The sequence below is a fragment of the Macrobrachium nipponense genome, chromosome 43 (assembly GCF_015104395.2).
Source record: "Macrobrachium nipponense isolate FS-2020 chromosome 43, ASM1510439v2, whole genome shotgun sequence".
In the NCBI taxonomy this organism is placed as follows: domain Eukaryota; kingdom Metazoa; phylum Arthropoda; class Malacostraca; order Decapoda; family Palaemonidae; genus Macrobrachium; species Macrobrachium nipponense.
In genome coordinates this window covers 9,809,855-9,828,866 of record NC_061104.1, presented here as the reverse complement: position 1 = coordinate 9,828,866, position 19,012 = coordinate 9,809,855, and the positions used below count along the sequence as shown (strand labels likewise).

General features: G+C 35.0%; 1 protein-coding gene and 1 long non-coding RNA gene across 2 annotated transcripts in view; one reads left to right on the top strand and one right to left on the bottom strand.

Moving 5' to 3' along the window:
* The window catches only part of LOC135213519 (uncharacterized), an 856,968-nt gene that overhangs the window by 415,673 nt on the left and 422,283 nt on the right, over window positions 1–19,012 (bottom strand). Inside the window, exon 5 of the long non-coding RNA XR_010314152.1 lies at window positions 5,113–5,223. This is a non-coding gene — a long non-coding RNA (uncharacterized LOC135213519). The remainder of the gene's footprint in view (window positions 1–5,112; window positions 5,224–19,012) is intronic.
* LOC135213518 (homeobox protein araucan-like) overlaps window positions 1–19,012 on the top strand; it is a 196,872-nt gene that overhangs the window by 109,492 nt on the left and 68,368 nt on the right. Inside the window, 2 exon segments of the mRNA XM_064247432.1 lie at window positions 9,322–9,394; window positions 11,235–11,398. Coding sequence (XP_064103502.1) covers window positions 9,322–9,394; window positions 11,235–11,398 — 237 coding nt within the window.

Genomic DNA, 19,012 nt, shown 5'->3' with positions numbered 1-19,012 from the left:
GAATTCGCTTTGCTTATCTGTTACCACTGACCTTTAAAAAGATAAAAAAAAAGCACTATCACTGGTTTGGTTTTACACTCAAAGTAAAATGAAAATCATAAGTACCACTTTAGTTTTTGCTTACGATAGCAAAAGAACTTAAATTTCTTCTTTTACCTTTACATAGGAAGAAAACAATACTATCTCTCGTTTACCTCGCATTAGTCTCATAGAAAGAAAAACCAATATTTTTAGTTTTGATATTTACAAAAGAAGAAAATTTTATAAAGTTCTTTAGTACTGTTTCGTTTTATCCTTAAATTGCGAGAAAAATTTTTTATAATTTTTTTTGAATATTAGAAGGTTCGTTTTAATCTTTTACAAGATTACTATAAAAAATTCCTTGAGGAAAGTAGCGATGAATTCATATATAATTCAATAATTTCTTTAGCTTGAGACTGAAAATCTTATTCGTTGTATCCCCGAAAAATAAAAGTGGAATTATTGGATAATTTGTTGTATTTTTATATTTAGGAAACAAAAAATGCAAAATATTTCTTTAAAAATGTTTTACTAAAACTAAATTCATTTCATTTTACTCATGAAAGAAAAAAGAATTCTTGAATCGTCTGTTTCTTTCCCTTTTACGAACGAGACAAATAAATATTCCTCGCTTAACTGTTTTATTTGAATCTACAACAGGAAAAGAGCGCCAGTAAATAGCCTAATAAGAGTCTATTAATATTTGTTTGTTTTCTCTTGTAGAGGAAAAATAAAGAATCAGAAAACCTTCACCAACATCTATTCAAATTAAGAAATAAATCTTTTTTTAATCCATGATAAAATAAATAAATAAATCCGAAGAACAAGCATGTATTTTGTTTTCGTCTCAAAATAAAAAAAAATGAATTTTGTTCAATAATCTGTTTGGTTTTACTCTTACAAAAAGAAAGGGGAATAATGTAATCTCTTTCATCTCAATCATCACACAATAATTAGAGAAATACTTTATTAATTTACTCTTAAGGAGCAAGAAATCACTGTTTCATAGTAAGAACAAATAAAAAATAAAGAAGAAACTTTAATCACCTGTTATGATTTTCCCATAGAATAAAAAAAAATCATAAGTTGCAAATCACCCCGCTGTAAAATTATGTATGAGGAATGGTAATAATAACTACAACAGTATCAATAGCGATATGTATTACGACCAACAACAACAACATCAATCTAATATATAATAATATAATATTAATAATAATAATAAAAATAATAATGAATAATAATAATAATAATAATAATAATAATAATAATAATAATAATAATAATAATAATCATGGCAATAGTAACGAAAAACCGAATTCGAATCACGGAGATTAAAAACCACAGCCACAACAATAACTATATTACGAATAATGTTATTATTAATAAACCGCAGCGACATCAACAACAACAACAAGGATATAAAACATTTTAATAACAACAACGTTAAATAAGCCACTGAAAACCTACACCTATTCTTCAGAGTGAAAAGCTTCGAGGTATATATATATATATATATATATATATATATATATATATATATATATATATATATATATATATATATATATATATATATAAAACTGAAAGGTTATTCGATGAGATCCATCTTTACCAAACAGAATAAGGAATGAAACTCTTCCCTTCCCTTCTTATTCCTTCCCCTCCCTTACCTCCCCTATAAATCTAAAATTCATCAACTACGCACGGCTTATCAACCTCCCTCCCTCCTCTGATATTTCATTTCAATACAAATATAACAAAGATGATTGCGTACATGGCGTGTGCTTGCGTTTGTATGCAAACACAGACACAGACACATAACTGTGTAGATATATACATGTATATATTATGTGTCTCGATATATATATATATATATATATATATATATATATATATATATATATATATATATAATGTGAGGTGTATATACTATATATATACATATATATATGTATATATTATATATTGTTATATGTATGTTATATATATGTTATATATATATTTGTTTATTTGTTTTGTTTGAAAAAGAATATTACATTTAGACTCAAAATAAAATTTAGAGGAATCTAAAGAATAGATATTAATGAATAATTTTTTACTAGAAAATTATAAAAGTATGATCTCTCTCTCTCTCTCTCTCTCTCTCTCTCTCTCTCTCTCTCTCTCTCTCTCTCTCTCTCACTTTTTGTTCATAACTTTCCCATCTCACCCATTCTTCTTTCCCTCGTATCCATTAACCCATATTTACTTGCATTTCTCTCGCCTTTCCCCTCGCCAAACCTTTAACTCGTTTAGAGAGTTCCCTTCGTTCCCCTTTCATTCGAGCTCCATTTCTTCCCCTCTTCCTTTCCCTCGGTCCTTTCCCACCCTTGTTGGTCACAGCGCTTTCCCCTTACCCTCGGTCAACAGGTTGTAAATTCTCTCTAATTCTGGTTATTGTGAATAACTTTCAAATAGGTATTGGAGCCTGTGGGGGAAGGGTCGCAGGTTGAGAGAGAGAGAGGAGAGGAGGAAGGGTAAGGGTGGGGGGGGGAGGAGAAGAGAGAGAGAGAGAGAGAGAGAGAGAGAGAGAGAGAGAGCGCATCAGGGAAAAAATGAAACGAAAAAATGGAAATAAAAATGGTGAAAGAGACAAAAGATACCCAATGAAAGAAACCAAAAACTATTTTTGGCAGGGGGGCGGGTGTCAAGCTGGTTTGAGAGATGCACAGGTCAAAAAAAGAGGTCAAAGGTTGTGGGTTGTGGAAAAAATAAACAAAAGGTAATCTATATTTTGTCAATTATTTGTAATAATACTGGGTCTAACGTCCATCGAGATCGACTTACTGTGCTGAAATGGTCAGAAAGCACAACATAATAAATAAATTTCCAGTGGCAGATCAAGACTAGGGACATCGACACAATGATTCCAAATAAAAAGCGACTATTGTGAAACATTCAGACAAATGCTGTCAGGATCAAAACGAGTAAAGACAGAGAGACCATTAAAGAATGGCCGAGTGTGTTTATAGTGTTTCTTAACAGGTTTGAGAGTTTTTGTTCTTAAACGAGCTTATTCACGTTGCGAATAATAATATTATAACTGCACTTTACTTCTTTCCTTTCCTTCTCTACTATTCTGTTTTTACTTACAGTAAGTTCCTAGCTTTGCTTTGTTCCTCTTCTTAGTTTGCTTTCTCTCTCTCTCATGTCCTTTGATTAGAATACTTTGATGCGCTGAGAAGACATCTGTATCATATTTTACTATAAGAATGATCTCTCTCCATTTGAAATAAAGGCCATCAGTATCTCCATAGTAAGAATATCTCATCAGTATCTCTATATGGTATGAATAACCCACAAAGCACTGAAATATGACTTATAACGAAAGAATGCATTTCATCGAAAAAGCTACTTCTATTTTTGAAACAACCGTTTGTGAGGGATAGTTGTGAGTGTATAGAAAATTTCAATCGACCAAATTCTTACAAGGATTCAAAAACTTGACATTAGTCACAAGAGAAGAACCCTTGCTAAATATAATTACTTTTTGTAAGCGTTGGTATAGTGTTGTTTAGCTCCCCCGTTTTATCATGACAATAATGGTACAATTGGAGTTAAGCAGATATTTACCGTTGCCCTTAAAAAAAAAGGCTATAGACATTAAATTGCCTGAAACCCGTCATATCAGTTCGGCTAGAAATTCCTATAATCTGTCCACCATCGTTACCCTCCATTTTCTCGTCATTTTTGAGAAGCCACTGCTAGTCATTGGTATGATGTTTAAAGATGATGGTATATTTCCACAACCGATACCAATGAAGCAAATCGTGATTGAAAGCTCATGGTACTCACCACCAACTAGAGGTTACAGTTCAAACGCATCTGTTACTCCGAAGCAAGATAGAGGCTTCACTGATATCGGTTGCCGATATTTCCCGTCAGCTCAAAAAAATAAAATCATTATAGGTATATGAGACACAATAGGATCTTGAAGCTAATTTATTGTAATAACAAAGAAAGGCCTCAGCAAGAGAATGGGAACAAGAGATAAGGGTGAAAAAAAAAAGCGGCGATAGTTATTCGCAGACAGCAATCTGTCTGTAATTCGAAAATAATTGTCTGCAACCAAATGGCCCTCATATGAGGCCATGCTTTGTTCTCTTCCATGGAACAGAATCAACCGTAGTCCATCCAATTTGTTTCGTCGGTGTGGGCTCGCATTTCTGGGGGAATCGGACTCTGCTGCTTGGTCTCGATTCGCTTTGTGTTGAATGTTTATTTATTCTTTTTTTTAAGTTATTACGATACACTAAAGCAGAGCTTTATATACAGTGAAGGAAGGCAACTCAACAGACTTTTTTGATGTTATGACGAACTTTTAAGTTTTGTTTAACTGGACGGACAAACGCAGTTGATCCATCATTTTGATATGTGTAAAATCAACGATAAGCAGAACAACAATTAAGGGAGCAATAACAAAAATATACCATTAACAATAATAATAACAATAATAATGTTATGGACATTAACAATATTAGTGCTAAGAATCTATTCAAAATGAAAATTCGGTAACAAGAGCAATAAAAAGATTAACTAAGAGGGAGATGGATGAAATAAAATTAAAAGAAATTGACGTGCCATTTCTTCATCAAATAAAAAAAATCGTTAAAAGAAAGAAGTGTTGCATATAAGGAAACTTCGTAACGTGCAAATTTGCATGTTCCATTTCAGTAGCGTCGTAAAATAGCTGACACCTGTACCATTTCAAAATTAGTAAGTCGAATTTTTAATCTTTTAAGCCAGTTGCAAAACCTTTCTAAACATTGTGAACTTCTATTAAAATTATTGTATGAGTGTGTGTGTGTGTGTGTGTGTGTGTGAGTGTGAGAGAGAGAGAGAGAGAGAGAGAGCGAGAGAGAAGAGCCGAGAGAGAGAGAGAGAGAGAGTGTGTGTGTAAAGACATATTGGCAAACAGGAAGAACAAAAAGAGAGATTCTCATTCACAGTTAAAAAGTACAACAAAGCTAATACTAATGAAGCTCATAAACTTTGAAATTAGATGTAGTAATTATGAACGAAAAAAAAACCAGACTTGGAAACTCGTACCTTCACGTCACTTTACTCCAAAGTAGGCTTCATTATAATGATAATTGCCCCTCTCTTGACTCAGATGAAGTCGCACGTGCTAATTCCAGTCGATGGAAGGAGGCTTGGCAACTGTGGAAAAAGAAAATGTATTACAGCATACTAGCAAATGATGGCAACACATTGGTCAATAACCAAAATAATTAATATATATATACGTTTGTATAGATATTTCTCTCTCTCTCTCTCTCTCTCATCTCTCTCTCTCTCCTCTCTCTACACATGCACGCATACACGTATAGGTATATATATATATATATATATATATATATATATATGTAATATATATATATAATATATATATAAAATATATATAAAAATAACATATATATAGACATATATATTATATATATATATATATATATATCATATAAAGAGAGAGAGAGAGAGAGAGAGAGAGAGAGAGAGAGAGAGAGAGGTGGGTGGGGGGAGGGGGTAATTTGCATTTTGCGCAAGTACATCAAGTTTTCTGCCTAGGCGTTTCAGCAGCTGAAGCGTAAATATGGCAGGGATCGTTGTCTTTTATTTCCTTGAGACCCACCAACTGTTAAGGGAGACAGCTTAATGGTTATACATCTACATGTATATATAAAATCAAATTCCAGTACTAGATTTTGTTTTACCAAGTGCACAATTTACGTGTATATCTTGAAAAGTAACATGGAAGCATTTTGCAGTACTTTAAATTCCCGTTTTTCAAGCGTTCTCCATTACTTTTTTTCTGTAGTTAATATTCTTTATGACAAAAAATGCAGTATGTATATGAATCTTCATCAGTTTTTTTAGTGCAAATTACTACGTAGTAAACAGACACGTATTCACATGAATAACAAACATACATACATGCAAACAAAAGACACTTATATTGTAATTATATATGACGAACAAATGAAAGAGAGCTAATTGCCTATTGCGACAGCAAATACGGTGACGTCGGTCCCTTGAGATTTTTTTTCTTTGCTTCCTAGTTAGTCTCTTTAAAAAGTCGGCTAAATAAAAATAAGACATTAAATCCAAAGGAAAATAAAACTAAATGAATGAATGCTTGAATATTATTGTTTTTACCATAAACTAAAACGTATTTTTTGAGGGAAACCTTTCGGTAAACAGAAAAAGGTGGAACGAGAAAAGAGAAAAAGCCTGGAAAGCGGGATGGATGCAAAAGCAACCGTAGCCCTCAACCTACAAGCCAAGAGCAGGCGCTTGCACTGACTGATTGGATTACCTTTTCCTGGCCTCGCAACAGGCGTTTGCATGTCAAGCTTTATCGGAAGAGGGCCAACATGGCCGAACACAGGCCCGGGTTGATAGAATTGACAGAACATTCAATCCACAAACGAATCCGTATTTGCCCAACAGATTGGACGACCGGACACGACAGAAAAGACTGGCAAATCTTCCGATTGTTTTCCAGGGACTGGGGCTGGAAGGGGGAAAGGCTCTTGGGAGGACGGAGGTACTTGGGGTGGGGGGCGTCGGAGTTGTTTTGGGGCCATCTATTGTTTGCGTTTTGTTTGTTATTTTGAAACGGTCGCGACTGCTGACAGCGTTTTGGCCGGGCGATTTCATCAATGTCCTCACGACTTGTCTCGATTTATATACTGCACTGTTTTATTTGCGCTATCGGGGCTCTCGATGTTTTTGGACACTCGTAGATGTATAGAAACATTTTGGGATTTTCCAGTTCTTCCATAAACGTCATTTTGATCTGGATTCAAAGGATTTATTCGATGTTCTCGTTTTTAGTCACTTGCAGCAGATATTGGGAATCAAATTGGAAAGTAAAGTTTTGCTCACGAAGCACAAACACTGGGACAAAGAGGAACAATTTTTCGATAAAAACAAGGAATAATAAGAAAATATAACTGTTTATACAGGGATGAAATTCGTTTCCATTTATATTTTTTTAAAAACAACAAATATATCTCTTCCAGTTATGAATGATCGATAGTACTTATACAAACTGAAAACTTTTGTAACCAAAGGTTTTATATTCATGCCGATTCCTGGATGAAATGGTGGTATTAAAAGACTCATAAGCACAAAAAACCGTTACAATAGAATATTTATTTTTATCATCTTTCCAGACTTGAAATTTGTAAATAAACGAATTCCTTAATAATGTTTCTTTGTACGGAGTAACCCTTTAATCTGCATTTATAATTTTTGGTACATTTATCTTTGTTCTGACATGCTTCGTGGATAAGTCAAGCATTAATCTTTTAATTCATATATTTTTGGGCACATCTGATATGTTCACTAAAAGAGCGTACATCTATGTTGTATACACATGTATGTGGAAGAGTGAATGAATAAAAAGATATATATATATAATATAAATATATATATTATAATATAGTATATATATCTATATATATATAATTAATATATATGTAATATATAAATAATATAATATATAATATATATATATATCTAGGTATATATATATTATATATATGTATAATATATATAGAAAATATATATATATGATATATATATATATATGTATATATATATATATATATATATATATATATATATATATATATATATACGCACACATAAATGCATACATCTATTCAAAGTATATAGTTTTCCGGACGGGTGCATAATTACGCAGAGATCTCAATATCTAAACATCACGTTACGAAAAAAAAAACTCCTGTCAGGTTCATTATTTAGTAACAACCAATTCATAGCAAGAACCTGTCGCCCTTTCCCAGCTTCAAAAGCCAATGGGTGCATCTGGATCTTCGTTTAACACCTGACTCTAAGTTCTTCAATGACCTCATCCCGTCTTTTCACAGCATTCTTTTATGTACAAAACAGAGTCTGGAGTAGCGAAGTAGCTTTCATTTACCTCCAAATGAGGGTTTAAGCGTAGGGCGGTGCGTAATGAGTGTGGTGCTCTTGGACCTCTGAAATTGGGCGTCTGGCGTGACAGACAGTGTACAGGTGGCCCTGCTCCAATCACTTTAAAAAGTGCTCTGGCATTCGGATGATTTTCTCCAAGGATTCGCTTCTGGGCATCGCTGATGAGGCGTCATAGCTCCTAAGCAAGATGCTGAGATGTGCTGTGGAATATCTTGAGAGACGGAGGGTAATACTTATTTCAGCTTGAGCTGGACAGAACAGAGTCTGTTACTTGTAGAGATGGTTGTAGGGGTTGCGGGCGAGTGGTTGAAGTATAGGCTGGGGGTAGGGCTTTTAGACGCCACTCTAAAATAACAGGTGGAAGATGAAAACACTAATTACAGTAGTAGAAAGGAACTGCTATCTATAACCACCTCATATCTTTTACACTCGACCTCAGATAGTTATGAATAAAGGAAAGAATAAATTTTGTATGGTTATCGATGAATGTAAATTATAATGAATGTTTTCTACGACAAAATAATTATATTCCTTTCTTTAATTATACTTTATACATAGATAGCTAGACATGAGATGGACTATAACTCTTACACAATAAGATATTTCTCAATAGTTGGCAGTACCCTACAATCCGTTGAAAATTCTTCCGTACCAAATAGGTCATGTCAGTCCTAACCTGAGAATCAAGATTTTTTGTTCAGCGTTATAAATCGATAAGATGACGGACAACACTGCAGGTATAAGAAACTTTTAATCAATTTTTCCATGAAGCATATTGTATCATGTTCCAAAGCTTTTCAAGTCTATTGTAGCGCCTCGCATATGCACTTCAACTTATATAAGAACACGCGTTTAGCTTCCTTTCTTATAAGATTATGGTAGTTTCTGGCGCTTATTGCACAGGCCTATGCTATATTATTTTTTTTCTTAGCTATGTTATTTTTTTCTGATAAAACCAAGTCAGAAAAGTTGGGATACCTTTCACTGTGAACTCCCCCTGCTGAGGTATGGTGACAGTGAGCCGCCCAAAGCAAGCTGCAGATGGTATTAAAGGTCATATCTAACTGTTCCACTCTTTACTTTCAATTTGCTCAAACTTCCAAATCTAATTTAAGAACAATGCCTTCGGGCAGGCCCTATTAAAACCAACTTATTCCTCTGTGATCTTGATTTAGAGTGAGAGGATATAATTGTATGTATGTTCATATGCACAGTACTGTTTAAGATATGAATGACAATTGCAGTCACGCCTGACTATAATGTTCATTAAATTTATTGTTTCTCTTTCCATTGCAGTTAGTCGTGTCGTCAAGTGGAGGAAGCGGTGTAGGGAGTCCGTGTGAACCTCGCGAGCCACCTCCCATTCCAGGTAAGGTCAAGTCTGATTTTCTTCAAAGTGAATAACCCTCAGTTCATAGGTCAGGTCAATATTAGCAAGCCCTAACCAGGCAATTTTGTTCCTTCTACGAGAGGCAAGGTCAGTTTTAAGCCCAAATTATGAAGCTTTGCTCTTCACTTTCAAGGTTAGGTTAAATCTGATCCCACATTAGTAATTGAATTTAGTCTCCAACTAAGGTTTACCCTCTCAGTCCAGGTGAGGTCAATTCTGTGCCTTAAACATGGAGGTCTGCTTCTTCCATGCCAAGTAAGGCTAATTCTGAGTACAAAACAAGGCGCTTGCTTAACCCATTACATAACATATGATTTTTAAGCCAAATGCCAAGCACTGGGACCTATGAGGTCATTCAGTGCTGAAACGGAAATTAACAGTAAACGGTTTGAAAGATGTAACAGGAGAAAATCATCGCAATTACACTATAAATCAATTGTTAGGAGAGGGTGGAAAGTAAGATGGAAGAAAGAATATGAAAGGAGGTACAGTAAAAGAAACGAAAGGGGTTGCAGCTAGGGGTCGAATGCACGCTGCACTAACGCCATTCCAAAATATTTCAATCTTCCATCGGGAGGCTTGATCTCCTACAACAGGTGAGGTAATTTTGGGGCCTAACACTGGTTTTATCATATCTATTCAAAAAAGATCGATTTCAGCTACTAAAAGTCTGTCCCTTCTTTTCCATTTAAGGTTAGGCTAAACCCTTACTGACCAACGGCTTTTGTCTCTTCCATCCTATGAATGATGAAATTGAAACCGTAAGAAGACGGATCTGACCCTTATATTTTAGAGAAAGTCAAAATTAATTTGGGCTGTCAGAAGGGACTTTGACCCGCTTTCACGTTTCACTTTCTTCTTGTTCATTATTTTCCACCCATTCCTTTCCCCCTTTCCTGTCCTTGTCCTCTTCTATATTTTTATCCGCTATTAAACAGACTGGTATTAACACAGATGAAGTAAGTTAACAATACAGTTACTCTGAGATATTAATACATCGATTTTCACTCCTGTTCTACTCACACGAGGGTTTACTTGCGTTAAATCAGAATATTTATTCTGTTTAGTTATGCCTTTATAAATCAATCAAGCACAATTTTCAAAATGTCATTGGGTAAGATTCAAGCAAATATCACATTATTTATTTATACATCAGTATTTCATGAAGAATTTTGAAGTATGTAAAGTTCTGGCCACGCTCCTTTGCAACTGGAATCCTTTTATTTTCTAAAATTAAATCTTATTTCGATCATAGGACACAGAATTATCAACTGAGCGTAATTTATTTTTATTTTTTCCCCTGAAAAGAAAAAAGATATATGTTTCTTCTGAAATGTGCTTCGAAAACTGTCTTCAATAGTTTTTCGGATACGTTCTGGAGCCACTCAGTCACTCGCGCAATGTACTTTTACTATCATTTTTGTCTACTTGATCATGTAAACAAAAATGTTAAAACTTATCATTATAGGTGTTAGTTTTACTTGTAGGGGGCTTCGAAAACTCATGTCTATATTTATTACTTTGAAGTATACAAAAATAGAGATAAAGCTGTTTACATTTTTGGTATAAGCAGACAAAAACGTATGAACAATACTGGTAATGGTTTCTCTTCTAATAGCACTAATAGGGGAAAACAAGTAAATGAAAATGATTCCTACTTTTTAATAACTACAAAAACGTAAAATATTTATCGGAAAAACTGTTACTTCTTATACATTACAAGTAGATCATATACTAGACATTAAAGCTAAACAAATAAATGACTATATTCTAGAATGCCAAACTATTTCACTTTTTAATTGAGGTTCTTTTCTTTCAGGAGGAATGGGCGTAGGGATGGGTGGCTACGACCTCATGACCTACCAGCGGTTGGCGAGCGCTCTGTACGCCCATCCACCCCATGCCACTTTAGACCCCGCTACGCCGACTTCAATACCACCTACCACGCCCACGCTACTTGCTGCTCATGATCCTCTATTACATGTAAGTTGGGTGATGAAAACACTTGCCTCTTGCTTTTTGAATTGCAGAATTCTGCGGATTTTAGAAATAAGGAATTCCCACATATTCTATGTTTCTTCCGTCATGTGATCTGCCTTTGTTTACTAACAATTATTTACACTGCTAATATAAAAGTTCACTATAAATGACAATAATTTTAATGTTAAAATTATAAGTCGATTAATGAGCTTTCGTTGCTACAAGTCAGCTGTCTATTAATTAGCCTTTTCATTTTTAAACGTCTACAATCCATTGATTAATTTTTCAAAGTATAAATTTATATGCCAAATTATATTTCAGTGTTAGAAGGTCAACAGCTCATTAACAAGCTTTCCCAAGTTGAACATCCACAAACCCCTGATAAAATTTTTCATTGCTAAAAATCAACTGTCCATTAGTAGTCCTTTTCACTGTCATAACATTCGTACTTGATCAGCTTAGAGTAGATATGAATATTTTCATTTTTATTTTTATGAAACTTCTAGTTGCTTGAGAGTGACGACAAAACCTGAAGGATTTTCACTTCATGTCATCTCTCTCACTAACATAGAAGTAGCGTACTTAACAAGCTATGACCTTCCTGGTTTCTGTCCTGACAAAAAAATCGAGATTTTATAAATACTATTTGTTTAAATATATTTTTTCATAATTGTTTTTACTATATAATTATGGTATTCAATGCGAGTTACCACAATGTCATATTTTGGTTAATGCATGATACATTTCTTGTACATAATGAGGAAGAATGAAAATAAAAATTATACTTCTTTCAAGAATGGTCCAGAATTGCCGGTGGGAATCGCATAATTTTTAAATCAACAAATTATGTGTCCCATCTCAGACACTAATTATTGTTCCTTTCACTAGTGAATGGTATTGCTGCTTTCACTGATGACTAATGACGAATGGTATCATTCCTTCTGTGATGCGATGACATGGTTTCTTCCCTTGTTGACAGATACTGCTACTTTCATTTGGGACTGACATTGTTACCCGAAGTAACAGATATTGAATTAGGGACTAATACTGAAACCTAGTGACAGTTATTGTAACTGTCTTCCAGAAGTGATATTCATACAACTAATAGCAGATATTGTTACTTCTATCTGGGGTTCTTAGAGACAGATACTGCTACTGCATTTCAGAAAAGATATTGCTATTGACATTCAGGATTAATATTGCTATACCCTCATGATATGTATTGCTACCTCTAGCTACAGATATCACTAGCTATTTTCTGTTGCCACTTGTTACCTATTAACAGGTACTGCTACCGTTCTTTGGGATTGATTTTCCTACGAAAAATTGTTGATATTACTACTTCCATAAAAATTATTGCGTGATCCAGTAACACCTGTGTTTTTCTATTTTTCTTTTAAAATGATTTAAAGAAATTTCATCTTGATTTATTAATTAATTAACATATCTGATACATTAATAATTTTCAATCTGCGACGCATATTACTGAGGCATCGACCAACGGAAAGGATCAATATTAAAAGAAATGAGATTCAACAAGCATTACCTTAATTTCTTTTTAAGAGCATATGCGAATCGTACGTGCAAACCTAATGCCCAACTCCTGCCCGGGCCCAAAGAGAACAAGACAAAGGAAAAGAGAGAAAGGAACAAGCTGAAGTAAAATAGATACGACACCGACAGCCCTCGTGTCATGACACACTCCAGACGCCCCGAGAAAACAATGAATACTAAAAATCCCGTTAAAATGTCAGAGAAATAAGCTTACACGCAAGACGCTCTCGGGTATTTATGTACAGTGGCGTCAAATTATGGGTCGGATTTTGCACAGAAGGGATATGACCTTCTCCTCCAGTGTCACCCGATTCTCCTCTTTCCTCTTCTTCTTCTTCTTCTTCTTCTTCTTCTTCTCCTCATCTTTTAACCACACGGACAGAAAGGCGCAGACATTTGTCATCGTTATGATACTTTACACCAGAATCTGATTTTGTTATTTCTGCACTGCAGTGTACAATTGCTGCACAGTACTTAGCGGAAGAAAAAAAGAATTCTAAAAAGAATTAAAAGAGAAACCTCCCTTAGTGCTATCCTTTCCAACTCCGAACTGGGCGCTGTTTACTACCGTTGTAGGTTTTTTTTTTTTTTTATAAAGGTAGATATGATAGAGTTTTGGAGAAGACACTGTTATTTCTCACAAACTGACAGAAAATTGATTGTGACTTCTTAACATTTCAATCTTGTTCCCAGAGAGAGAGAGAGAGAGAGAGAGAGAGAGAGAGAGAGAGAGCGCACCAATTTCGCTTCAGACATTTCAGCTCTCGTTCTATTCACACCATAAAAAGCCGGATTACTAATGAAAATGATATCATCTTTATGGTCCGACTGCAAAGACGTTCTATTTTCTGTTATTTGTCGCGTTGCTCTAAAGTCACCCTCTGAGATGGAATAAAAACATTTTTGACTAACAATAATATAAAGTAATTTAGTGGAAAGATTTTTTTAATTGACGATAGTCTAAAATGAGACTAGGCCATAAACCTCTCAACATAAAATATGATTGAGATCTTCCCAAAAATGCAAAGAACTTATTGGTATAAAATTTGATTGACATTATCTTACGATGGTAAGAATGGAATATAGAGTTTAGACCAAAGGCCAAGCACTGGGACCTATGAGGTTATTCATCGCTGGAAAAGAAATTGAGAGTAGGCAGGTTTGATCAAGGTGCAACAGGAGGAAAACCTCGCAGTTGCACTGTGAAATAATTGTTATGAGAGGATGGATAGCAAGGTGGAAGATAATAAGAATGGAGGTACAGTAAAAAGAATGAAAGTGGTTGCAGCTGGGGGTCGAAGTGACGCTGCAAGGAGCCTTTAGTAATTTCTAACCCACTACAAGGTTACGATGGTAGGAAGACATATGCCTTTTCAAAACAAGTGTTACCTGAGAGTTTCTTCAGATGGAACAGAGGCAGGAATGTCAAGAGGAAAATTTAGTGAGATTATTCTAAAGCAGGACAGAAGCAAAAAAAGACTTTGTCTAGATAAAAAATTATTTTGAGTTTTCTAAGTCGAGACAGCATGAGCGCTTTATCGGAACCGAATTTGATTAAGTGTATTCTTCTATAAATCTGAGGCAAGACATCATCAAGGCAACTCTTGAATGGGAATATTCAAAGGTATAATGGAGGCAAACATATGGAGACAAAACTTAAATAAAAGTATTCGAAGATGGTGTAAGTACATATGACTTCACTAAGATAATAACTGATTGAGTGTTTTCTATGATTACCATACGACCGCCAGTGAAAGGTGTAGATATCAGCTTTATTATAATATTATTATTATTATTATTATTTTTATTATTATTATTATTATTATTATTATTATTATTATTATTATTATTATTATTATTATTATTATTATTATTATTATTATCTGGTAATTAGTTTAAAGACTCACATTAGAAATCAAACATACTATAATAATTACATAGTCTGTTCTAGATATCATCCATTTTTTAAGTTTTCTTAGTAGATACACCATTTTCTAGTTCAATTTACTAAGAGCATAGAAAAAAGAGATTAATGTGCTTTCATAAATTTCCGATCATAAATTTCCCAAAGTACTGCCTTAATTTTTTTAGTCTTTTGTTTGTATTTCCATGTAAAACGACGGCTGAAAATGTTTGTGTCACTGACTTATGTAGTTTTCGAAACATTTCCTTACACGAAGAGAGACAGAACCGTAATTGCGAACCGATAGGAAAAAAAGTCACCTAGAATGTTGAGACTGACAGAATAAAGGATTTAAGCCAAAGGCCAAGCGCTGGGACCCATGAGGTCATTCAGCACCGTAAGGGGAATTGACAGCAAGGTTCGAAAGGTGTAACAGGAGGAAAACCTCGCAGTTGCACTATGAAATAATCGTTAGGAGAGGGTGGAAAGACAGATGGAAGAAAGTGAATATGAACAGAGGTACAGTAAAACGAATGAAAGAGGTTGCAGCTAGGGGCCGAAGGACGCTGCAAAGACCATTAAATAATGCCTACAGTACACCACGTGAGGTGCACTGACGGCACTATCCCCCCAACTGACTATCCTTTAAGAATATAACTTTTTAGGCTGCTATGAAGGAGGAAAGCCCGTTGTGGCATAAGGCCAAATGAACGTAATAAAATTACAAACCGCTCAAAAATGTAGAAACAAGTGTATTGCGTAACGCATTTGTATATCTCCTTGTTCAACAGATAATCTTTTGTTAATGACAATAATTCAGTAGTTTCTTATTTACTTCCTATCTATTTTTTTCTTTGCAGACGAGAATTTGGGTTGGGGGTGGGGGTGGGGTGGGTGTGAGGGTGGGAGTTGGTTGGTCGGGATGGCACATATACAGGATGCGACTATCTCCATATAAACAGCTTTACGGGACTCATTGTTTATGCTGAGGCGGGTTTGAGAAAACAAACTTGAAAATGTTTATTCCACTTCTATTTTTCGGTAAAGAGGGTAGGATAAGGGTTGTGTGATTACCTATTTAACAGTTCAAGTGCAAGTGTGCACTTGTTTATAATAGAAAGTGTTAATCACATTTAAATATTAAGAAGAAGGATGTTAGGGAAAATAGAGATATAAATCCTGAGCAAGGACATAGGAATATTTTTTTTTAATTACTTTTAACTGGCTGATACAAATCTCTCAATAGTGCAAATAAGCACGACACTTCCCAATAATCATAGAAAAATGTTCGCGCTCTTTAAAGTAGGGGAACATAGAAAAAACCAGTTGCGAGGCTGAATAAGTTTGGAAACCTTTCTAAGAGTACTGATGAAAAACGTACATAAATAAAGTTCAAGGTGAGGCAGAAGCAATGGCAGTTGCATCGACCATTTGAAGCCAGCTATTTAAGCTTATAAAGTCTTTTTTGTTGTTGTTCATTTCTCGTTGATATTTGTTTTTTCTCTCTCTCTCCTTTAGAAGAATGACTTTAATAATTATTATTTGGCTCTAGTTTTCTCTTAACAAATAGACTTTTATTTCGCTTTATGTCATAGTAGCTTATTCAGTTCGTAAATAGTCTAATAATTTCATGTTTGTTATATAAAATGATTGAATTGTGAAGTCTGGCTTATAGAAGGAGGATCCCTCACAGGAATGCTAATACATAAAGTAGATGTGCAAGATAAGAAGTGCAATGAAATTTTAACATAAGATATCACTTAAAAGCATTGACTTTAAGTAACTGTATGGATTACGGTAAGCAGAAGGTAAACAATAATATCTAGATCTGATGTCAACGAGAGAGAGAGAGAGAGAGAGAGAGAGAGAGAGAGAGAGAGAGAGAGAGAGAGAGAGAGAATGCTATTCTATTAAATGTGAATCGAGCGATCACTTAAAAAATAGAAGAATGAGGAGGACAAAGAGGTACATAGATGGATATATATATATATATATATATATATATATATATATATATATATATATATATATATATATATATATATATATAAGCTGAAGCCACTGGGAAAATTTAAAAAAGAAAAGACAAAGTGCCAAGTACTTTCGTGTATTTAACACATCTTCGGGGCACAAAGTAATACAGAACTTAAAAATACACGAAAGTACTCGGCTCTCTGTCTTTTCTTTTTAAAATTTTCCCAGTGGCTTCAGCTAATAAACAAAATCACGTGCTTACTTTTGTGATTTCTTCCTATATATATATGTGTGTGTGTGTGTGTGTGTGTGTATAGAGAGAGAAAGAGAGAGAGAGAGAGAGAGAGAGAGAGAGAGAAATTGTAGATATGAGGCATGCTAGTGCTTCAAAGATTGAAAAAGGAGAGAGAGAGAGAGAGAGAGAGAGAGAGAGAGAGAGAGAGAGTACAAAAAAAAGGCAATAGAAAGGGTATCTATGGGTATCTATTAGGTCCAATGGACCGCTGAGGGGTGCCCAGGGGCCGTTTTGACTCCCGTTTCCCCCTACCACGTGCGAAAGTGTCATGTGGTGGGTCTCCTAGGGTGTGACAGGGGCCACATTTCAGTCAAAGTTGAAAGGGCTTTAAATTCTACTATCTATCAAAATTCAGATGCCTTTCTCCTCTTGTAACAGACATGTGATTCACATATTTTACATTAGCAACTGTAAACGGGGTAAACATAACGAGTACTATATTCATGCGTCTTGAGAAGTAAAATAATTTGAGTAAGTGATAAAAATACTGAAATCAGAACAGTTTCTTGGTGTGACTTTGAACATGCAATTGATACATGGCGCAAGAAGTAGGAAGTTTATAATGAATAAGTTTGTTCAAGAGATCTGCTCATAATTTTAGATGAGAGACTCTATCAGTTATATAAATTATTACTCATATTACAAAATAGCAAAGAAGCGCATCCCAGAGCTTTGATATTCTACAAATACTAAGCAGATTAGTATACGTATATATCAAAATTACTAGAAATGATAAATGATTTACACCATTTTAGATAAATATACTGCATACAAGTGTTTGGGTCATTTAAAAGATAATTGAGGGAATAACTAAAGATGATCATGGTTAAGTCATCAAATCAATTTCATGGCAAATGAATAACATTATTATTCCCGGATAAATGAATTCGTGCAGTTTAGACAATTCGTAACGAACTAAACAAATAAGCGAATATCAAAAAGAGAGAAACATTAACTCAATACCACGATAATAAATGATACAGCCCCACCATAAATAAATGTAGCGAGGGTTCGGATAACTTCTAGAGCAACTGAGTAGACAAGTAAACAGTTACAAAAAGAGCAAGAACAACGGTGAATGAAACATACACGGCCCTCAGATGACAGCCCCCATCCAGCACGACTTGCGGTCTTCTGACATGTCCGCAAAAGGGAAACGCAGACTAAAACAAAAACAGTGTAGAAGCCTCGACCTAATGTTATGAAATGGAAGAAGAGATTTTACAGCGTTCTCAGACCCTCCGCTGGGGTGTCCTGTATCGTCATCATCACTCCCACAGGAAGGAGAGAGAGAGAGAGAGAGAGAGAGAGAGAGAGAGAGAGAGAGAGAGAGAGACGTTGGTGCGAATACAGAAAAAAAAGAGAGAAGCGATGGGAACGATTAAATGAAGCGGAAAAGGACAGGGAATAGAGGGTACGAATAGACAGGAACCAGACTGATTGACTGACTGACGTAACTGGCACCGCGGCGACCATGGTTTTCGGGAGCGAGAGAGAAAAGAGTGGTGCTCGAATACATGAAGAAGAGAGACAGAAAGAAAAGGAAAAGTGCGGACAAAGAAATGAGAGAGGGAGAGTATGCGGAGTGGGGTACAGATAGAGAAAAGAGAAAGAGGGAATAGGAGCAAACCCAGATAGACATGCAGACACAGACAGGGGAAATAGGGACGGAGAAAGGGAGGAGGAGGAGGAGGAGGAGGAGGAGGCACTCTTCCAATCTCGTCGGTCACTCAGTCAGACCCTCCTGTTATTGGCCTCAAAACCTCCCAGGAAATCTCCTAATGAACCGCCGGGTAAACTCTGCTTTTGAGTGTTACTGGAGAAAGACGGAAGAAAGTTGCTTAAAATAGATAGATAAAAAGGAATACGAATACAGATAGAAGAAATAAGG